This window comes from Melospiza georgiana, chromosome 2 (genome assembly GCF_028018845.1).
Source record: "Melospiza georgiana isolate bMelGeo1 chromosome 2, bMelGeo1.pri, whole genome shotgun sequence".
NCBI lineage: Eukaryota > Metazoa > Chordata > Aves > Passeriformes > Passerellidae > Melospiza > Melospiza georgiana.
This window is the reverse complement of record NC_080431.1, coordinates 115,893,224-115,915,483: the sequence shown is the minus strand read 5'-3', so window position 1 is coordinate 115,915,483 and position 22,260 is coordinate 115,893,224. Positions and strand designations below refer to the sequence as shown.

The 22,260-nt window shown below is 46.3% G+C and overlaps 1 protein-coding gene and 1 long non-coding RNA gene across 2 annotated transcripts in view; one reads left to right on the top strand and one right to left on the bottom strand.

Moving 5' to 3' along the window:
- The window catches only part of C2CD2 (C2 calcium dependent domain containing 2), a 36,366-nt gene extending 23,735 nt beyond the window's left edge, over positions 1-12,631 (bottom strand). The window contains exons 1-4 of the mRNA XM_058018358.1: positions 12,296-12,631; positions 10,229-10,327; positions 1,575-1,694; positions 1,142-1,243 (exon numbers count right to left, since the gene is read on the bottom strand). Coding sequence (XP_057874341.1) covers positions 1,142-1,243; positions 1,575-1,694; positions 10,229-10,327; positions 12,296-12,577 — 603 coding nt within the window. The 5' untranslated portion in view covers positions 12,578-12,631. The remainder of the gene's footprint in view (positions 1-1,141; positions 1,244-1,574; positions 1,695-10,228; positions 10,328-12,295) is intronic.
- A 246-nt stretch (positions 12,632-12,877) lies between these two features.
- LOC131080183 (uncharacterized) lies at positions 12,878-20,618 on the top strand. Its single transcript, XR_009114145.1, has 3 exons — positions 12,878-12,942; positions 19,051-19,234; positions 20,184-20,618. It is a non-coding gene; the product is annotated as an uncharacterized LOC131080183 (long non-coding RNA).
- The last annotated feature ends 1,642 nt before the right edge of the window (positions 20,619-22,260 follow it).

Sequence of the window (22,260 nt, the reverse complement as noted above, 5' to 3'; positions counted from 1 at the left end):
CTTCTGAAAGAGGAAGAAAACAAGACACAAAAGCTGACATTGTGTTTAGGAGTTGCTCCTTGCTCACAGGTTTTAGCCCTTTGTTTATTGCCTCTCCTCCTCCATAAGTGCTAACACAAACTTCAAAAGTGAAAATAAAACCCTCTAATGAATAAAGGGCTTAACAGGCTCATTCCGAACATGCAGGCAAAGCAGAACAGGTGCAACTCTGCAAAGCTGGACTTGGGCACCTAGCAAAAAGCTGATTGTGAAGCCCAGTGACTGCACCAGAGTCATCTGTGTTTGTCAGGAAGGGTTTAATAGTTAATGACTGCTCAAATGTGGATAATCAACATGCCACCCCAGCATATGAAGGTCATTTACATGCTATGTGTGCATGGTAAATCCTATATTAAAACACACTTCAAAAGGCTTGTCTGGCTTTAGTTATGAGTTTCACATTTTTATAGACAAAAGCTGTGGTAATAAATTATGATGATTGTACCCTTCTCAGTACAGAAGCAGCTCTACAATAAAATTACTTTTTAACAAGGCCTTCAGTCAAGAAAACAACTTCACAAAATAGAAATAAGTCTTCCCCCACAGCTGTAGGAAAAGTTAAATCACCACATTTGTGCCAAAAATAAAAATCTGTGAAGGGTCAAAGGCAGAAGAGAACCCAAGTCAAGATGACACTTGCAGGGGATGGCCCAATGAATCAGTGCTCATAAACAAAGATCAGGTGCAATTCCAAAAGCAACAAAATATTTTTAGATCATCCATCATTTCCTTAAATAACTGTATTTTTCACAGCCATTTCTGATCTATTGCTGCCAGACTTCAAAACTGATTTAAATTAGGGAAGGAGCAGCGTTTTAATTGCTTTGGTGGAAATATCATCACAACTGGGGTTTTTTTTTTATTATTTTAGAAGTGTTCTGAGAGAAGATATTTAGGAACAGACATTTTTCACACCTTGGAGTTAGATGAAAGATGTTTGCAAAGTCATTTGTCTGTCAAATACAGACTTGTTTCAGTGATCTTGAGAGGTGTTGCTGGATTTCAGAGGTGTAGGGGTTTGATAGATGATCTTTACCACATTTTGGATCAAGGGGATGGAGACTCATCTGTTCTACCATTACAACAAATAAAACTGACTGACCTCCTGCACTGCTGGCTGGATTTCAAAGTTGATTTCATCGGTGTTAATGAGGAGCCACTCAACTTTGACATCTTCTCCTTTGTCTTTCACAGAGAGCTGAAGCTGTGGACAGGAAAAGAGTTATTGTAGAGTTGTTGTGGTGTCCTGTAAGGAAATTGTAGGTCATTCTCCACGCTAAGGCTCAGCACAGGAAGAATGACATCAGTTTCTGAGTAGATAACTTCAAAGTGACACTCTGAGGAGGCAGAAGTTGCTTAAGTTTGAGAGTTTAGGCCAGTTAAAAAAGGGAATTGTTCTAGATATCCAAGTAGTCTACCCAACATGTTATTTATCCCCAGTCTCCTGAAGAGGCAGTTTAATTTCTGTATTTACCACTTGCCCCAGAGGGGAAACAAAAGGAAGGGAAGAGAGAACAACACTTAAGACTTTTCACCTGCAGGTGTACTGGGGACAGCTTCACAAAATACGACTGAGCTTCGGCAGCCGCGGGCGGAGGGGCTGAGACAGCAACGAGGAATTTCACAGAATCCCCCACAACATTGCAAGAAACCACCTGGAAAAAGGAAAAGGATGAGGGGAAACAAAGGGAAAACAAATTAGTCTTCAGAAGGTCTGGTGAAGGCAAGAAAGAAAGTAAGACAGGAATTAAAGCTAGCAGAATTATGTTAAGTTGCACAGGTGGAAAATTTCTAAGCAGTTTCATTCATGTTCCCACCTCCTTCTGAAAGCACAAAGTTCAAGTATTCAAATCTGTACATGAAATCTAATACCAGCAAATTATGGCATTTCCCAAAATTTCTTTTGTATTATTATCTAATTCAGAAGTAACTCCTTGCCTGACAAGGACTCCTTTCCATTTCACAAATCTACATATTAAAAGCTCCAAGAGGGCAAAGATGTTTTTTCTTCTTCCTCTTCTGCTCTGAGCAGCAGCTGATATACCTCACAATCTTTAGTTCAGTGAAACTAAAGAAAATGTGAAACTGGAATAAACCTGCTGCTACAGCAGAGGATTCTGTCTGAGTAATTCCAGTTCTCAGCGGGTAAGAAGGAGCAGGAGCCTTTAAGAATTTATTCAAACCTTTGACCAAACCAAGAAAGCCTGAAATGTGGTGACAAAGCTAAATGTCTGGGGAAAGTCTGAGTGCCCACTTGAGTGCAACACACTTTTAGGAGCAGTAATTTAACTTGTTATCACACTGAGTTTGAAAACACAGGACAGTTTTTGCTCCCTCCCCTCTGCAAACTGACTGAGCTGCTGGAGCTGCCAGGCAAAATTCCTGGAGTGTGCAGAAATTCCTGGAGAGTTCCTGGCAGCACAGGGAAGCCCATGGGGTGGAAGTCAGGAATTATTCATCACACCACAGAGGCATGTTTGTTTTGCAAACAGATGTGCTGGTGGTGCAGGAGAGCTGCTTGCCACTGTCCCTCTGTGGTTACTGTCCCCACAGCTCCACTGTGGGAAGGACAGCTGGGCTCTCCTCACACTGACTCAGGCACAGGGAACCAGGTCAATGCAATGCACAGACAAATAATTCCCTGCAAGGTTTGTCTGACAAAAACTCTGCATGCTGCTATTAAATTGTGTTTGTGCACTTACTGCTCCAATTATGGGCACTGGAATTGAAGCTGAAAGCTTTGAGAGGAATCATGTAACTCCTGGAAGATCCTTATCTGTCTCTCCTTAAATACAATTCATCTCCCTGGGCTCTCTGGGGTACATTTTAAGGATGGCCAGGGCTTTATCAAGGTCCTGAGTACATCCATTAAGGTAGAGACTTAATTACAAAGGTGCAGGGGGTGGGGAGGTGGATATGACAAATAGAAATCCCAACCACACCCCAAGCAATAGATTTGCCTTTTCAGGTTATATCTTTGCAAATTATAGTGTAGAAGTGGACAAATGAGTTTTCCTCACCTCTCCCCTTTCCCTAAGTCCAGATTCCTTCAGAAGTGACTTCTGACCTTAATCCCATACAAACACCAACACCCAGGATTATGGTAAAACAGAAAGGATTTTTAATAGCTAACAAGAACAAAGAGCCCAGCTACTTCCAGCTGCTTGTTTTACTTGTAGCTGAGCTGAGACACAGAATCATTCCTTTCATTCAAAGATTGAAAGAGTGACTCTTTAAAGACTTCAAAAAGGAAAAGGTTCTTCCCTCTTTTTTGAGGAAAAAGGACAGGTCTGATGCAAAAACTTCCATATCCTAAATGCAGTGTTTTATCATCCATACATGTTTTTTCCATACATTTATAGGAAGTTCAATGCATTCAGAACAAGTTGGACTTGCTGTACATGCAATGCAGAGCCATTCATCTGGAATTTCTGGATATCCAAGAGCCAAGGTTGCCAGGTACGTGGTTGATTAATGCTTTTAAAAGAAATAAAAGTGTGGCCAGAGAGTTGACAAATGAGTTCATGTGTCACTTATTTCTTAAATCATGTTTAATTCCAAGTAAAGGATGGAAACAGACACTGCAGGTGGAAGAACTTTCATTTTTCTTTCTGTGTTTTGTCAAGAGATGCTAAATCAGTTTTTAAAATGTATTTTTACCTTCCATTTCAAAGCCAAAACCAGTGAAGCTTGGACTTTTAGTCTCCTTGATTAATTTATTTCCTGCCAATGACATCTACTAAGCCCTACTCCCCTTCTGCCCTCACTTTTACTAAAAAAAACTGTGGCACCCACATACAGCCACCTGTCAACTTTTAATCCAATCATCAAAAGGAGTGGTTCCATGTTTGTAAATGGAAAATAATACGTATTTATGTCAGGTGAATTCCTTTGTTCTGGGAGCAGGATGGATGATGGAGTCAGAATACTGAGAGAAGCAGAATTCTGGGCTAGAATTTGAAGAGAAAGCAGCTTTGTTTTCATCTCCGATGCTGCCACAAGTGGTGAAAAGGTGATTAAAGAGACTGCAACTGCTGCTTCCCTTGCTGAGTGACATTCCTTTAGAAGTGTAGCAGGTGATTTTGATAGACCCAAGCAGAAATATGTAGGCCACTTCCCCCATGGCAGGCACACAAAGAAAAACGCTGAAGCTTCCCGTGCTCTGCTCCTTTTCCCCCTGCCTTGTTCCAACCTGCTTCTTCAAATTCATTTTCTCTGCACAGATGAAGAGCTGCAGAAGGGAGGGCCAGGCAAAGCAGCCCTTTCTGGCTGGCAGGGGGAGAAAGAGGGATAGGTGATCACAAGAGAACAGAGGAACCTGGACTGATAGGAAGAGAGTTCTTTAATTTCATTTATATTCCTTGTTGTCTCTCCCACTCCCCTCACCAGAGACACCTCCAGTTATCAACCCTTTGTGTTTTAGAGTCTAGAAAACCTGTCACTTTCATAACAAACTGTTCTTTAAAAACCAAGCCCTGCACAGCAGCTGGGAGGAGCTGATTCTGAGCTCCCAGAGGGGTCACCCCCAGCTCCCTCTTGTGATCCTACCTCTGGGCAAGGCACATCTCCTAAATCAGCAGAAACAGAGTGAGGTGAATTAGCAGCACAAATAAACCAATTCAAGGTATTTCCTCCCTCCAGCACCTCCCTTGGCACAAACACCCTTCTCTCCATGGAAGGAGTTCCCTGCCCTTCCTCAGGTACCTTTGTGTCCCTGCTCCTCCTCAGTCCTCTGCCATCCCTCCCCATGCACAGCTGGTACTTAATCCCCACTGCCAGGAGGGCATTCCTGTTATTCCTGCTGTTTCCAGCCTCTCCTCTCCATCCCTGACCTGACATCCTCATCCTGGGATGAGCTGCAGTGCCAAAACTCCCACACCTGGCTGGGCTCAGTTCCCCACATGGAAAATGCTGGCACTCAGCCCCACTGAGCTGCAGATGCTGTGACACAACCTGCTCACACATATCTAAAACTCCGAGTACAATTATCCTAAAAGCAATTCTCTTCCAGATAAGAAACCACAGGAAGAAAGGAGACTGAAAAAGCACTGTGGGTTGAGCAAGACTATTTTTCTGAGAAAGTCAAGTGTCCAAACTTGTGCACTCAAAGCTATTAAAACCCTTTCCCTGCTATGCCCTCCCCCTCTATATCCAGAATTTTTCTCTTTGCAGTTCCTCTGGACAGGCTTCAAAATGCTCAGTTTTTTCCTTCCTGAAAAAAGGAAGGAAAAATCTCAAGAAGCACCATGGTGCCCCTGCTCCTCACACACGGTGCCTTCTTGCCTTGAGGTTTCAGTTTTGGCACTGGCACCCCATCAATTTGTGCATTACACGTTCCCTTTTCTTTACTCCTCCCTCCCCAAGTGCAGCAGCAGGTTCCCCCCCTGGCTGTGACTTCAGGGGGAAGTTCTGACAGCCCTGATGGGGAACATTTCCCTCACCTTCCCCAGGCCCTGAACACACCACATGTGTTTGTAAAACCCCCAGCAGAACAGGCCTTGATTGCCTTTTCTGTTTGTTTTCTAGAAGGAAATTTTTTTTACTGCACTTGGTATTTACTTCCAGAAAGAGCAGGTTACTCGAGGTTACTCAGTAGTATGTAAGTAACACAAATATTTAACATTTTCACAAGAGAATCAGAATTAACCATGAGGCAGCCACACAGTGAAAGTTGCCTTGATCTCACTGTAAGATTTAGGACCTTCACAGTTTCCCATCTGTCAGGGTTTTACTATGAAAAGCCTCTTCTTTTTGGCATGAAAAACTTATCTTGTCAATGGCCACACAGACAGTTTGTGTGCTCAGCTGAAAACCTCACCACAAGAATATTTTTTAAGTCAAAAACTTCTGCCTTTTGACAGTCATTAGCACTCAGCTGTTCAGAAGAATTACATTATCTTCTTGGTTACCAGAACCAATTCCTTCATTTCTTCTGGGGTTTTTTCAGCTTCTTCTCCACTCCTTTACCCAAACTATTGACCAAGTGGCCAGGGCAAATGAAGGGGAGATGACAAATGCAATGTCTAACCCAGGCAGGTGTGGATTTTTAGAAGCCAGTATCAAACTGAATTTGCCTTTAAATACAGTGAAAACCTCAGACCAGTTTTCCAAATGGTGGTAAACAGCACAGTGAAGGCAGGGTGAGGGATGGACTCAGTGCAGGAGAGAGAGTTTCCATGTCAGCAACAGAAACAAAGCAGAAGTTGATGGAACATGTGAATTTATCCACTCCTTTGAGACCAACACATTCAAATTCAAATAGGTGGAAAAAAATGGGGAGTGAGGGAATGAAATAAACAAGCAGAGAGTACAAGGAGACAGGACAGGAAGGATTTTCAATCCACCTAACAAGTTCAAATGAACATCAAACAGTGCAAAGACAGGAAGCAGTACTTACATTTCAGAAAGGGGAATATAAATCAATACCAGAACTAGAATTGCTAATTTGGCCTCACTATCATGCAAACCTTTCCAAACCATCTGAGACACAGCACAGTGAAGACACAGAGACCAAGAGGAGACAGAAAAACCTGGAGAGGTTTGCCAGTTTGTGCTGTGGTAGCTTGGACAGTAATTCACTTGCAGAGCCAGTCTGGGGTGCTCAGGCTTCCCTAACCCCTGTGCCAAGCTGGCAGATGTGGCACAAGCCTGAAGGAGGCTCACACACATCTGCAGCAGCAGCTGGAAGACAGAGCCAAACTCAGGATTGTAGGAATGTGTTTTTTGTTGATGGAGTGACAAAATTATTTTTTATTTTTTTAAAAGGAAAAAAGCTTAGGTTTTTTGGTTTTGTTTGTTTTGTTTTGTTTTGGTTTTTTTGGTTGGTTTTTTTGGGGGAGGGGTTGGTTTTTTGTTTTGGTTTTGTTTTGTTTGGTTTTGGTTTTGCTTTTGTTATGGTTTTTTTTCCTACACAGGATCACTTCCAGTGAAGAAAACAAACTCCCATCAGGATGTCCTCCCCTCCCAGGCACTCAGCTCTGAAGAAGGTTAGATCATTATGTTGTCTTGTTTACTTCTGTAGGCTCACCCCACTAACAATTAAGCTTTTACTCCATCACTCCCCCATTAAGGGATGTTTGAAAGGGAGAGGACAGCACAGTGAGCAGGGAGGTGAAAGCTGCAAACAGGTCACCACAGATTCTTTCAGGCACCAAACCTATCCCACAGTTAAAAGTCCAAAATACCTCAGGAGATACCTGAAAGCAAATGTGATGCTCAGGAAAGCAAGCTGGGAATCAGCAACATAAATGAAGATTAGGTCAACACACAAGAAAGCTGAAAGACCTTGAAAAGCAGGAGAGGAATGCAACACAAAATACAGAGAATGTGTGTGTGTAAGAATTAACAACTCCTGCTCACACAAAGGACAGTTTATTATCAGGGCAGCACCACAGGGAGAGAGACCTTGATGCAGCAAGGCACTCATAGCGTGAAGCAGCCACAGGAGAGGCAGATTGGAGCCCAAAACCCCTCAGGAAAGAACTTCCAGAGCCAAAAAGAAGCTGCCTCCGTGCATTGTGAGACTTTACCTGTAGGGCTGTGTGGCCCTTCAGCCATCAAGCTCAAAAACATGGATTTAACTGGAGCTGCTGCTGAGAATGGGTGCACAGGAGAGACTCAGGAGACAGGACAGCATTGTAAAAGGAGATTTAAGGAGCAACTTATGCAGGCAAGCTAAACAAAAGCTGGAAGGAAATATAATCCCTTCATAATACATTTACTGACAGCAAGCACCATGAAAGAAGAGTAAACATATTAAGAAGAAAGGATTATATTAGTGCAAAAACTAAAAAAAGCCAAGGAAAAAATCTCCATGGGCTATAATTCCATCTAGGCTTGTAAAAAAACCCCAGTCATTAAAGCAGCAAAGATCTGGGATGGCTTTTGAAGCAAAATGGGGAGTTAAAAGACAACAGGAACTGTACATCACAGTCAGGATAGTTCACTCCACTAAAAATAATCAGAAATAAACACCAGGAATGGTCCCAGTCAGGAGTGCAGCAGTGACATTAAAGGAATGGCACTCTGGAGGAATTTTACCCCATTCCATTTGAGTGTGAAGCAGAAAAAAAGGGAGACTTCTGTCACAGCCTGCTCCATCCAAACCCTCTGTGCCAAGTCCCCAGCAAGAGAATCCTCTTTTTCATTGCCTTTTTTGTTGCTGTTTCTGTTGTGAAGTTCAAGTCCTCTGGAAATGGACTGCACTAATGGAAAGGCTGGCAGAAAAAGCCAAGACCAAGAATATTTCTAATGTTTACTTTATTAAAACAAAACAACCAATACCACACAATGAAAACAGGCCATTCATTCTATATATTTAGGCTCTGGCCCAAAATTGGGGTGAAGGCAACACATAAATAAGGCTTTATCAAGGGGCAGTGTGGTGTAACCTCCAGCCACAGAGCAGCTCTGTTCCTATCACCACAGCTTGGGCCAAGCTGAGAAGCAGCAGCATTCCAGCCATGTCTGTAACTTTGAGTTTGGGCAAGCTGCAGAGAGAGATTTTGATTTCACATGCAAACATTGAGAGTTTGAAGAGGATGGGGGGGAAAAAAAAGAAAACTTAAAAAAAAAAAAAAAAACAAAAAAACAAACAGCCTTGGTATTACCTCAGGAAATACAAGACACAATTATCATATAAGAGAACTCCTGAGGTGTTTAGAGAAAGGAATGCATTTAAAGAAGAAGGAAAAGTAGCTACCAGACTGCCACTCTAAGGTTATTATACCCTGTAATTCAAATAAATATTCAGGTTGTACCTTAAGTGAAGGAATAAGAATGATTCAGAGAACTTTTTCCAGCAGCTGTGCACAAGACTACTGAAATGGGTTTTGGCAGTGTTCAGAAGAACCCAGTGTATAAAAACAAACCTTTTTTACTCCAATAAATTTTAAAATGTACTTCTATTAGTCTAAGCTGTTTTGAAAGCACATCAGATTTCTGTCTGCAGTGTAACACCTCCATTAAGATGCTGGAATGGCTCAACCCAGCCCTGCCTGTCCCTTCCAGCAACATTTTAGACACTGCACTGCAAGACAGCAGTTTTTTGTGCTGTTATTTGCAGCAGCTCTCCCTGGGGTCCTGGCTTCACACATGACACAGCACATCAACTTCAGACCTAGCAATGCCCTCTCCTTAAAATCTCCCATCCTGGCATCTTCCAGGGGCACAGAGTAACACTTGTGCCAACCCTACAGCCCTACCAAGTCCAGTCTCTCCAGCCCCACTGCTGGGGCAGGGATTTTATTATCCATTTATTTCAGGGTACTAAAAAAAATTTAAAAAGGGAGGAAATAAGTACACAAACAGCTTTACATGTTAACAATCCCCAGCTGCCACCAGTCAGGGCGTGCCACTAAGTTGTGTATCAGGCAGATAAGCATGCATAGTTTTCAAAGGAATCATAGTAGAGCTGCTTAGCATCTAAATCAGATGAGCAAAGCAAAATAACAAAGCAAAACTAAAAGAAAAGCACTAGGCTAATTTGATGCAGGTGCCTAATGTAACTAGTCACTAGGACAAAAATGCAGGAACTATCATTGCTAATAAACATATATAGGTTTTTTTTTTTTCCCTTTTAAAGCATTTTTACTGTTCCAAGAGCCATGTTTTGCCTTATTTTAATTTCACAGGCACTGAACCACCTCCTAGTATTTGCAATGGGAGAGGAGGAAAGAAAGAAATCACTTGCTCCTCACTGAATACAAGGACCAGCAGAGTGAAAACTTCACCCTCAGGACTCTGCACCTGTTCCACTGATCCTCACTCAGCTCCACGTAGGAAGCAAACCTGTCATCAGCCACACAAACAGCAAGAGGAGACAAAGATGTTTGCCAGTGCCAGGAGAGAAATTTCCTTCTTCTCAATGCAGTTCCCACTGCACACTTCAGCAATGGGATGGGGGAACATCCTCAGGAGGAGAGGGCTGCTCCATGAGCTCACTGAGGGTGTAGCTACAACCTTGGCATAACCCTGGTTATTGTGCATTTGGTGGAAGCCCTGGAGCACATCCTGCTCACAGCATGCAAAAGAAGTGAATCAATGCAGGTTCTTTAGAGAGGCAGCCTCTTACCTGCCTCGACAAACACAGGTCAAGGGTACAGATCTGTTGACAAATAAATTTCCCACTCACACTAATAAAACATTTCTGACCCAAAGTACACCGAAAGGCAACAAATCCAAAGTTTACCTTCTCTCCAGCTGACTTTACAATGCTGGTAACTTCTTTAACTGCTAGCTCAAGTGGTTCTGCTGGGTCATCTTCCTCAAATGTAAGCAACTGAGAATCCTAACAAGAAAAAAAAGAGCATCATTAGGTGATGAACCCATCACTTGAAAACAAGCGATAAAATTGCACTGCCAGTCGAGTTCCTGGAATTGCAAATGTATGTCAAAACTTCCATGCATTAATTGCATGACACCTCACTACATAATACAGGGTAGAGCCTGAAAACATATACTTAGGACATAACTATGGGCCTAATCATAACTCATCTTTCCCTGTAGTAGAATATCAAGGTACACAGTGCAGAGCCAAGTCCATGAACAACAACAGAGTCCAGCAAAACTGCTGTTCTTCAGCAAAGATTTATCAGCACTGCAGTTTGAAAAGACATGTTTGGTTTGGCCCACTAATAGGGCTGCAGTAGGCTACGCCAAAACTAAGAAACCCCAAATATCATCTTGCAGAGGTGAGGAAAGAAACCTTCCCCTGCCCAGCCCTCCTCATCAGTGGAGGCAGACAGTGATGACAGCCACTCAGTCTTCACACAGACAGCAAGCAAGGCAGCCTTGGGCACTGAGGTCATACTTTCAGAAGCATCAGCACTGCATTCTTCACCTGCTGCCCACACGGAGCACTCAGCCCCGCTTCCCTCATCACCCCAGGTTGTTTTGCAGGAATTTCATTAGCTTTGTGCTGCTGACATTGTTGTGGGAGGCTGACAGCGGGATCAACACCACGCTGCAGTGCCAGGCGCTGAACTCCCGGCTCCAGCTCTCACCTGGGCAGGGAGGGTGTGCCCGTCCCTGTCCCTTCAAGGGGCTTTGACCTCTGCTCAGGGACAGGAAGCTGTCACTTGCGGCTGGTTACTTTCAGTTCCAGTACCTGTGCTCAAGCTGTCTGGACCCTTCTCTTCCACCAACCTTCATTTCTTAGCACAACTCACTCTTTTCTCAACCACATCGCACAATTTGAAAGGGTGCACAAAATATTTTCTTTCCACTGCCCAGCCTACAATGATACTTGGGAAGTGTTCATTTTTATTCCTTATCTTTCACACACACATGTTGCCCCACTCTTCCTTCTTCCCCAGCCTGCTCTCTGACATGTAAGAAGGAACCTCCTCGGTCTGGGACGCACGCAAATTCAGAGAGCTGGGGACATGCCACTTCCTAGAGTTTATCCTCAGCATTTTGCACTGACATGCCAATGCCACTTCCTAGAGTTCATCCTCAGCATTTTGCACTGACATGCCACTTCCTAGAGTTTATCCTCAGCACTTTGCACTGACACGACAAGGGTTCAGTCCTCAGGACAAGGAAATCAGCTTGCCACAGCCTCACTTAACCTCCTCACCTCATCGGGCATACCAACACACACCAACGCGCAGGATGCCACACTGCGCCTTTTCCAGGAAGGGCAGGTCGGCATGGGAAGAAACCCCGCGTTTTGTGCATCCTCCCTGACCCGGGTACAGGCAACCTGACCAAACCTGAGCATCCCCCATCGGCCTTCCAGCGGGCTCGGAGCCACCAGCCCCCGGAGTTACAGCACACACAGCAGGGCCTGAGGCATGGCGGGGGAAGCCCAGCTCTGGGAATTATTTGCCGAAGGACGGGCCCCAGGCTCAGGCCAGGAAGTTTCCATTGTTTCCTCCTCCCCACGCCCGAACAATGTTATCGGCGGAGTGAACCCCTGACAGGGGCTGCGGGGGTCGGGGCTTTCCTTCCTCCCCATCCTTCCCTGCTCCCACTCCGCGCCTCCGGCCGGCTCCCTGCTGCAATCCCTGCCAAGCAGCCACCGAACGCACACGTGTAAATATTCAAACACAGACGGAGGGTCAGTCACACACCCGGCACATCCCTGCAGCAAGTCCCGGCGTCCCTACAGCGGGGAGCGCCCGGAGCCGCGTCCCGGCGCGATGCCCCGCGGCCGGGAGGTGCCGGCCCCGTCCCGGCGGGCGCGGGGGAGCCGCCGCCGGCCATCCCCGGTCCCTTCCCTCCCTCCATCCATCACCTGCATCCCGGCACTCACCGCCCGCTCCGCCGCCTCGGCTCTGAGCGCCGCCACCCAGGCCCGCCGCCACTGCCGCCTCCAGCTGCCCCGCGACAGCGCCCAGGCCAGCACCGAGCCGCCCTCCTCCAGCAGCTCGTCCCGCTGCACCGGCGGAGCGGGGGCCGGCGGCGGGCGGCCCCTCCGCAGCGCCAGCAGCGCGTACTGCACCAGGTACACGGCCAGCGTGGCCAGCGCCGCCACGAAGAGAGCGACCAGCGCGCCCCAGCGCAGCTCGGCCAGCCCGCCCGGCAGCCACGCCATGGCTGACCATAATGGGGCCGCGACTCCGGACGGGTCCAAGGCGCGCCCGGCGGGGAGCGGCGGCCGCAGCCCCGCACGGCTCTCGCACGACCCGCGGGCGCCGGCGCAGGCACCGGCGCTGCCCTGGGACGCGCCGCGCTGCCCCGCCCGCCCACGGCGCAGTCCCCGCCCCAGGGCGGCGGAGAAGGGGCCCGGCCCCGGCCGCATGCTCGGCCCGGCGCCGGCTCTGGCTGCTGCCCAGCGGGGGCGGTTGCCAGGCGGCGAACGCGGCCCGCCGTGCTCCGCTGCGTGGCGGCGGTGGGCGCCCGTTGGCCCACGGACGGAAGGGGGAGACGGGCTTGGGGTGGGCGCCCGGTGCCCCCGGGGTAAGAGGGGTTTGGGATGAGCCCCTGGGGATATGACAAGTTCATGATGTGCTCCTGGTGCTCTGGAGTAAAGGGAGCCGGGGTGAGCTCCTTGTGCCCCTGAAGGTAGCGGAGTTCAGGCACCCGGAGCCCCTGGGGTAAAAGGATTTAAGACAAGAGCCTGGTCCCCTGGGTAGATGGGCTTGGAGTGGGTGTCCGGCACCTCGGAGGGTAGGGGGGACGCGGAGGGGACACCCCATTTCCCAGGGGTAGAAGGGTTCGCTGTGGGTATGGGGTAGGTGCCTGCTCTGCTTCTTTCATACTGTCTATCTTTACCTGTGGCAACTCCCAAGCAAAAACCCTCGCCTGATTTTTTTTCCCCAATCCACGTGCTAAAACAACGCTTGATTAAGTTATGAAAGCTGGTCATGCAATGTCATTGCAAGATCTTTCTCCACTTGGCTTGCAGCCCCTTCAGAGGTTTGCCTTAAAGGGCAGGAACATCTTTTCCTTGCTGGAAACTGGAATTCCAGACCATTGCAGTGTGTGCCATGGACCACAGAGAGGAATTCTCAAGGCTCCCGAGCTGCTGGTTCTGCCTCTCGAGGGAGCTGTGCAGGTGACAAGGTCCCAAAGCCACATGGGCTCCCAGAGCAGACAGCAAAGGCTTCTTTGCTGGACATTCTCAAGCACATTCCCAGCTCAAAGCAGAGGCAAGAAGAAGAGGGAAGAGAGGAGCTGACAGAATCCCGGAATGCTGGCAGATGGAAGGGACCCTGAGCAGGTGTTACAAACCCATGAGGGAGAGAGGCCTCTGCCCAAATGCAGGTGCAAAGGAGGCCATATGAGAACAACACACGGATTTTATTTAACATGGATTTTATGTGACAGGAAAGGGGAGGTAGAGCAGTAAAAGAAATAAGCAAGATGTCTCAGAGAGAGAGAGCAAAAGATAACTATTTGGAACTGGAGGACCTTAACGTTCTTCCCTTCATTCTGTGGCTGAGTGGGTGTTTATTTTAATTTGATACTATTATTTACTTCTAAAACTGTTTCATCTTCTTATCTTCTTCTTATTATTATTTGCTGCTACAATTTATTTTTCTTCTTGTTCTTACTATTATTTTCTTCTTATTATTACTACTACTACTACTATTTCTCCTTATCTTCTTCTTATCATTCTCGTTCACTTATTCTTTTCCTTTTCTTGTTCTTATTTACTACTATTCTGCATAATTTTCTTATTCTTACTCCTTTTTTTGTTGTTTTTGTTTTCTGTTTTTTGTTGTTTTTTGGTTTTTGGGGGTTTTGTTTTGTTAAGTTTTTTTTGTTTGTTTGTTTGTTTTTGCGAGTGGGAAGGTTGTGGTCCTTTTTTCTTACTAGTACCGTTTCTTAAATTCTACCTTCACTTTTGTGGAAGAATCATTTGTCACTGCAGGACTGTGACACATCCCTGGAGAAATGCCTCCTGTGTGTGCCCATTCCTCACGGGCACAATCCCACAGGACCAGCATGTGATCCTTTCAGGATGAGAGAAAACCGCCTTCCATTCCACCAGGAGAGGTTCAGATTAAATATTAGAACAAGTTTTCCCTGTCACAGTGGTCAGGTACTGGAAGAAGTTGCCCAGGGAGGTGGTGGATTCGCCATCTCTGGAAGTGTTGTGGTGGCACCTAGGGATGTGGTTTTGGGGTGATGATGGCAGTGTGGAATGCCTGTGGGACTGCACAGCCATCAAGGTCTCTTCCCACCGTGATGATTCTCTGGGATTCACCTGAGAATCATCAAGGTGGGAAGAGACCTTGATGGCTGTGCAGTCCCACAGTCCCGTGGCTGCTGCTTTGGGGCTGGCCACACCATAACTTTTGGCCTTGGGGAGATGCTCCTGGGAGGAAGCAAAGCAGCCGGGGATCGCTGGGCCTGGAGGACACATCCAAACAGAGGCAGCCCCGTTGGCTCCCTCAGGACGCCGGGCAGGCTCTGGGCCTGCGGGGCCGGGCCTGGCGCTGGCAGCGGGCACTGATTGTCCGGCTGTGCCCTCAGGCAGGGCCAGCAGAGCAGCGCCCGCAGTGCCTGCCTGAGGCGGGACGGGCGTTTCTTGGGGGGAGCCGGCTGCTCCCTGAGGGCCTGGGCTCCTGCCTGGGCAGCTGAGCTGGGCAGGCACCGGGCTCTCTGTCCCTGCCTCCTGCTCCTCGGGAGAAGCCGCCGTGCTCTGAGGAGGCCCTGGGCTGCCAGGTGGGGAGGCGAGGCCCAGAGCGGCACTTGGGACACGGCTCGGCTGCCCCGCGCTCAACCCAGGCCTCAAGGGACAGGCACTGGGAGCCCACTTTCTCCAAAAACTCCCAGTCTTTGCTCCCTGTCTTCTTCTCGCTCAGCTCAAAGAAGCTCAGTTTGTGTCACATCCTTCTCCCACAGCAAGGGCTTGACCCCATTGTTGTGGACGCTCATGTTTCTCAGTTGCCTGAGCAAGCTCTTTGTCACCATCATTGTCCCAACTGGATTGCACACAGGGTCTGCTACCATTGCCTTGGAACAACTCCTGGCCAGCGGAGTCTTCCTCTTTGGAAAGCTCTTGGCCAACAGAGTCCTCCCAGTCAGACAGTTGTGGGGAGCTTCTGACAGCTCCTTGGGACAGGCCCAGCTCCTTGCATTCTTCCCAGCTGGAAAATTCTTGGTAGCTGAGGGCTTCTCCCTGGGACAGCTGCTGCTCTCCTCATCCCAGCTGGAGAGCTCTCCACAGCTACTGACATCTCCTTGGGAGAGCTCTCGCTCAAGAGACTCTTCCCATCAGAGATCTCTTGGTAGCTCCTAACATCTCCCCATTGGGAAAGCTCATGATCCATGTCAGATTCCTGCTCTTTCTCAGTCTCTGACACACCCATTGCCCCGCCAAGTGCTGAGGGCTTGCTCTTCTGACCAGCTGGGCAAGGGGCTGGGGATGAGGGGTGTCCCTCAGGGCTCTGCCTTGGCCTCAGGGCTCTTGCATGGCTTCCCTAATGACACAGACAGCAGATCCAGCTCACCCTCAGCACATTTACAGGGGACAGGAAGCTGAGCAGGGCAGGGACACCGTGGAAGGACGAGGCCATGCACAGGGACCTGGACAAGCTTGACAAGTGGGACCACAAGAACCTCACAAGGTTCAACAAGGCCGAGGCCCAGCTGCTGCACCTGGCCCGGGGCAATACCCAAGTCCCGGATTCATCAAGGTTGGAAGAGACCTTCAAATGCCTCAGATTAGCGCTGCCTCCCTGACCACTCCAGCACTGGAAAGTGTTGGGTCTGAGATTACCCCAAGTGCCATGTTACAAAAATAAGCATCATGGCTTATAGTTATTCATAGTTATTTAATAAATTTCATTTTTAAAGCTGTGAACACAACAATTTACCAAAAAAAAAAAAAAAGTCTATTCAGTCCCTGAAATTAAAATAAATACAAAAACAAATATATTGCAAAGAGATAAAATCAATACAAACTTTTCCCACTGATTGTCTGCCTCAGTGCTCCAGAGTCTGTTTTCTACGTGAAAGAAGGAAGGTTCATAAGAGGCCATTCATGCAGTCTAACATGAGGTTTGATACCAGTGCTGTGTCTGGAGAGTGCAACAGTGTAAAATATACTTAGTTTGTCAAAACTGCACTTTGGCCAGCAGAGCTTTTTGCAGCATTCCAGGACTCTGTGTGATGCCACCTTTACCTGCAAGGTGGCTATATCTCTTTATTGAGATTTTATAGCCTCAACCTGTGGTGGAACCACTGCCTACTCCTCACTGACCTGGAAATCTTCATTCCTGAAATGTGATCCCTCAGCATGTCCCCTCATGGAAGAGGGGACCACTTCCCCTTTCACATGCAGCATTTCAGCCTTTCTCCCAGAGACAGGTAACAGCCCTGTCCTTCTTCCTGCTGGCTGTGGCAGGTTTGCTCAGGAGTTGTGGGGCACAGGAGAGGCACAAAGCCAGAACACTGGTCCCCCGTGTTGTCCTGAGCCCCTTTCTAGGTGAGGCTCAGCACGTGGGACACATCTCATCCATCTGAGTCACCATTGTGAGTCTTTGTGACAGCTGTCTGAGGAGGAGGGTGATGGGTGTGCAAAGACATGGAGCAAGGGCCAGGTGGGATGGCCAGAAGCCTCTTTGGAAGGTGCTCAGCAGCTTGGCTGTGGAAACCCAGGGCACTGGGAACATTTCTGTGTCTGCTCTGGGGTGCCCTGACCCCCAGGGCAGCACTGACTCTGACCCTCATCCATGGAGAAAGTTTCCCAGACTTCAAGATAGACCAGAATCCACAAAAGTGAGAAATAGCTTATAGAGAGCAGTGTAGGTGTATCACTTGGTGAAAAATTGAGGTTTTGGGGTTTTTAGTGTGTTGTGGATGGAAGCAAGGTGGAGGGCACAGGGTGTTGTCCTGGGTTTCTTCTTCATGCTGCTTCTTCCTCCTTCTCCATGGGTTTGGGTGGCATTTTGTAATTGGGCAGAGAAGTCCCCATTGCAGCTCTGTGGGATCAGTTATTGGGTTAAAAGGGAAAATAATCCAGGTGTCAGTTCTTCATTGGATAGTTCAGTCTTAAAAGACCTTGGAACAAGAGATTGTTGGCATTTTGTGCCTTCTAATGAAAAGCTGCAGAACTCACAGCAGTGAAACTGTTTTACTGATAAGAAATAATAAACACCTGAGTCCAAACGTGAATGACTGTCTCAAGTGCCTTCAATCCAGACCCAGAAAAACCAACAGCTGAAACCCCCACACCTGGCACAGGAATGTGCCACCAAGCAAGCTTCTATAAGCTGGAGCTGGTGTGGGGATGAGGAGGCTGGGACACATCTGATTCTTGATCTGGAATAACCCTCCAAACTCATGTCCTCCAGAGAACATCCTCTTCTTAATGAAGGAGTCTTGCTCCATATAAAAAAAGCTCAGAGGTGATGACATCATTAAACCTCCACATAACTGCTCTTATTTTCAGTTCATTTGCAAAATCAGGAGACATCTGATCTATCCAAACACCAATCTCTGTAGAAGAAAAAGCAATGTGTCCACCATGACCTCATAGCAGGAAAAGTGCAATTCATTTACGGTCATTTAGTTTTCTTTGCCCAAATGCCTGCATCTCTTAATTGCTTAAGGAGACACACTGCCAGGAGCTGAGTGTTTCATCAGATCAGAAATTGGCTTTGTTATTAAAATACAGGTCTGGTCCTAAATATGTCTTGAAAAAATGACTATATTTACAACTATGAATGTAATTGTTGACAAATTGGCTCAGTTTCAGAGCAAATGGGTCACAATGTTTTATTTTGACCAATCATAATTTTAAATTATGTATTAAGATATAGAGTAAAGCTGCAGAGCCATGTTTCAATTCTATTTGAATTGACCCAAGTTGGTTCACCCTGGACACTTATACTTGCTTTTGAAGCCCTTCATGCACCAATAATTCAGCCTCTCATGGGGTCATGGTTTAACCCAAAACCAGAACACAAGGAAAAAGAATGTGTGAAAACAAATAATGGTCCCATGATGTTTGCATTAACCATGGCCTACCTGGTTTACCACCCACTAATTTTATAAGTGTCATAATTTAGAAGTGTCATTATTCTAACAATTTTGCTTTTCCCTGTAGCATCACACTTCTACCTTTCTCAAAATCTGGCTTCAAACTGAAAGACAGCAGACTGGTTTAGATTAGATTTTAGGAATAAATTCTTCCCTGTGAGGGTGGGGAGGTCCTGGCACAGGGTGCCCAGAGCAGCTGTGGCTGCCCCTGGATCCCTGGAATTGTTGGACATTGGGGCTGGAGCAGCCTGGGACAGTGGAAAGTGTCCCTGCCATGGCAGGGGTGGCACTGGATGGTTTTTAAGGTCCCTTCCAACCAAAACCATTCTGTGATTCCATATCTGGTACTTAATCTATTCACAATTTTGCAAAAGGGACAAAGGCTAACAACAGGCATTTTGCTTGGAATGTACCTGGCACTGCAATGGAAAAAAGGAAAATAATTTTTGGGACTATTATTTTTTTCTATGACGATGACTCTTCAAAATATATTGACCAAAACTTCAGTGAAATACTTTTTTTTTTTTTTTTTTTTTTTTTTTTTTTTTTTTTTTTTTTTCTCTTTATTTTCAGAGCTGGATCCGGTTCTTTTCTCTCCACCAGAGAGCGCCAGGATCCCCAGAGGTGCTGATGCTGGGACTCGCCAGGAGTGAGCGCTTCTCCCGAGCAGGACAAACACCCGTGAGCCCCTCAGACAAATGCCTGAGGACACTGAGAGCAGCTGGCTTTGGGAATGTGGGACTTCAGAAAGGACTTGGTAAGTAGCAAAAGACTCTTCACGTTTTAGACTGAGAGCAGCAGCACAAAAAGGAATTTTGTAGGAAACCAACAGGCTTCCTATATTCCTAATAATGCCTTCCTCCAGAGGAACAGTGAAAATGCTCCAGTTCAGCTGGATAGAGAAGAAAATTCAAGGACTTTTGCATATATGGAGAGAGGGCTTCACCTTCAGTGTGATGCTTTGAGTGTGATGGTGCAGTCTTTTGTTTCTGTCTCCTCCTTGATGCCTGTACACAGCATTAGAGGCACAGAATAGATTATAGGATCATCTCCATGAAACAAAGATTCTATGTGATTCTCCCTCTCTTAAGCATTGTAGTAAATATTTGGTAAAATACACCCAATTTCATATCTCATTTTAGTATCTGTGAATCTCCTCCAGACTTAGAATTTGGTATTTTTACAGGTTTTTTTTCCTCATGCTTTTAAAAAAATTGTTTACATGCCTTTACAGACCTCTGACAAAATTCTCCTGAAACAAATAACCTGAATGTGAGTTAACAAGGCAAAGTTTTCTTCTTGTGGCATTTGGCTGCTCAGATGATTGATGAGTAAAGAAGCAGCAGCAGCAAATATTGCACAGCTGTAGCTGTCATATCTGGGGAAGCCCTCAGGATCTGCAGTCTTCAGACTGTTCCAAGAGCACCAAAACTTCCCCTGGTGCAAGACTGTAGAGGAAATATTAAATATCTTTTGGGTAGGTTTTTTCCCATAAACTGTTTCATATACTTTATAGGATAAATTAATGGATGACAAGAGTAATAAATACAGTTTGTCAGCCAAAAAGGGTTAGAGGTGTCACACCTCAGGAACACCTCATTCATTAGGGAAGAAGGGAATAAATGGGAACCAAAAAGAGCCATATTAATCACAAATGACACCTTTACAATAGAGACTGGTGATTTTCTTGCTGTTCTTTTTGGCAGGGTCACAGCATGCTCTCCTCTGTATCTCACACTCTGCTGCTGTTGTCACCAGACTTTCTCTGACCTCTTCTTGTGCCTCGTTGTCCTTTGTTCCTTCAGCCTGCAAGCCCCAGCATGGTTTTTTCCTTCCAGCAGAAGCATCCCTGGATTTCAGTAATCCCAGCAGGTTTTTGACACCAGTGGACTTCACTGGAGAGATGCACGTGGCTGGGTGAGAGCCTGAACCCTCAACTATCAGCTCAAGCTGCTGACTACAATCATGACACTGAAGAGCTGAATCCATCCCAGATCCTGGACTGACAAAACAAATAAATTGTTAAGGGTTTATCAATTTAAAGCAAATTTGTCAGCAGAAACTGACTTTCAATGTACTCTTTCAACACGTGCAAAATGGAAGGGAAATAAAAGTTGTGTACGTTGCTTCATTACAGCCAACACCTTGAACATTTTAATTGCCAGAGTATTTCAGGACTGGAAACAGAAATATTATCCCTGTTGGTCTAATAGTAAGGATGCTCTTGTGTTTGTATATTGAATGATGGATGGAAGTATCCTATGAATGGAAAAGTAAACATTGCTGGATCTGTTTGCACACCAACTGTCTTAGAAGGGGACAGCTGGAATTAGAGCAAAAATAACCACAAGAACAGGTGCAATGCTCATGGCATTATCAGTCACTTTTAATAATTTTGATTTGTTTCTTGAGTTTTATGTCAAACACAGGCTTTTTGTTCTCTGGAGCATTTTCTGTGAACCATCCTAGCAGAGATCAGTCTGTGCTCAAACAGTGATGGAGAGGACTGTGTGTCAATATTACCTGGATGCAGGAAGAGTGGAGTTGTTCTGATCTAAAAGGAGAAAGAGAGAGCCACATCTTTGGGGATTTAAGACCGAGTGGGTCCGAGAGCAGCTCTCCACCCTCTCTTTGCCTTTGCCACAGCTCCCCCAAGCTGTGAGGGGCAGGGATACCCCACAGAGGGACAGACCACGAGCCCTTTGTCCCCATTCTCAAGGAGAGGCCCAAATCCTCCTGAGCTCAGAGTGCCCTTTTAACCCCTGATCCAAATGTTTGGCAGAGCTGGTCCTGCAGCTCTGCCCTGTGTTCCACCTGAGCCACTGTCCTGTCCTCAGAGGTCACTGCACACACACAGTGACAAGTGCTGGGGTAAAAAGTGCAGGTGAGTGCTCAGCACATCCTCTGTGCAAACCTTACCCTTCCCACTGGATTTGTGGTGTCCCACTGACACCATTCCTTCACACCCAGGCAAGGATTTGCACAAAACTCGTGGAACATTAATTCTTGAGACCTTGTCTCCTCTGTTAAATGTGGGTGAAACTGGTCTGTGGGTCCATCCACACTGCACAAGGCAGTGGATGTGGAAAAAACTGCAAAAGACAGCAAATGTGGAGTCCAAGAAGTTGAGAAAACTGGCCTAAGTGTTCTCAAAGACAGGTCACACCTAGTGTGAAGACAGGAACTGAGTAAACCCCATTCCCAAAAGATAAAATGCTCATTCTCTGCTTTTTGGGAATCCACATACTACATTCCCACACAGAGGGTTTTGTAGCCATATTTTCTGAAAAATCCTTTCCTTAGGACTTTTTCTCCTGAGAAGCTGAGAGGCCTGAGAGACAAAATGTAAACAATGATTATCTGCTGCTGTGGAATGCAGGTGGATCTGTGATTGGTCTCATGTGGTTTTTTTTAATTAATGGCCAATCACAATCCAGCTGTCTCGGACTTTCAGACACAAGCTTTTGTTGTCATTCCTTTCTTCTTCTTGCTTGCTAGCCTTCTGATTAAATCCTTTCTTCTATTATTTTAGTATAGTTTTAATATATCATGTTAATATAATATATATCATAAAATAATAAATCAGCCTTCTGAAACATGGAGTCAGGTCCTTGTCTCTTCCCTCATCCTGGGACCCCTGTGAACCCCACACAGGGTTTTGAAGAGGGACATTTATGCAGCAAAACTGCTTTGGATGAAGTGCTGTAAAACCAGAAACATTGCTGTGTCCTCTCAAACATCTGGTTCAGTCCAGTTTTAGATGGAGACACTTCCTCCCACAAA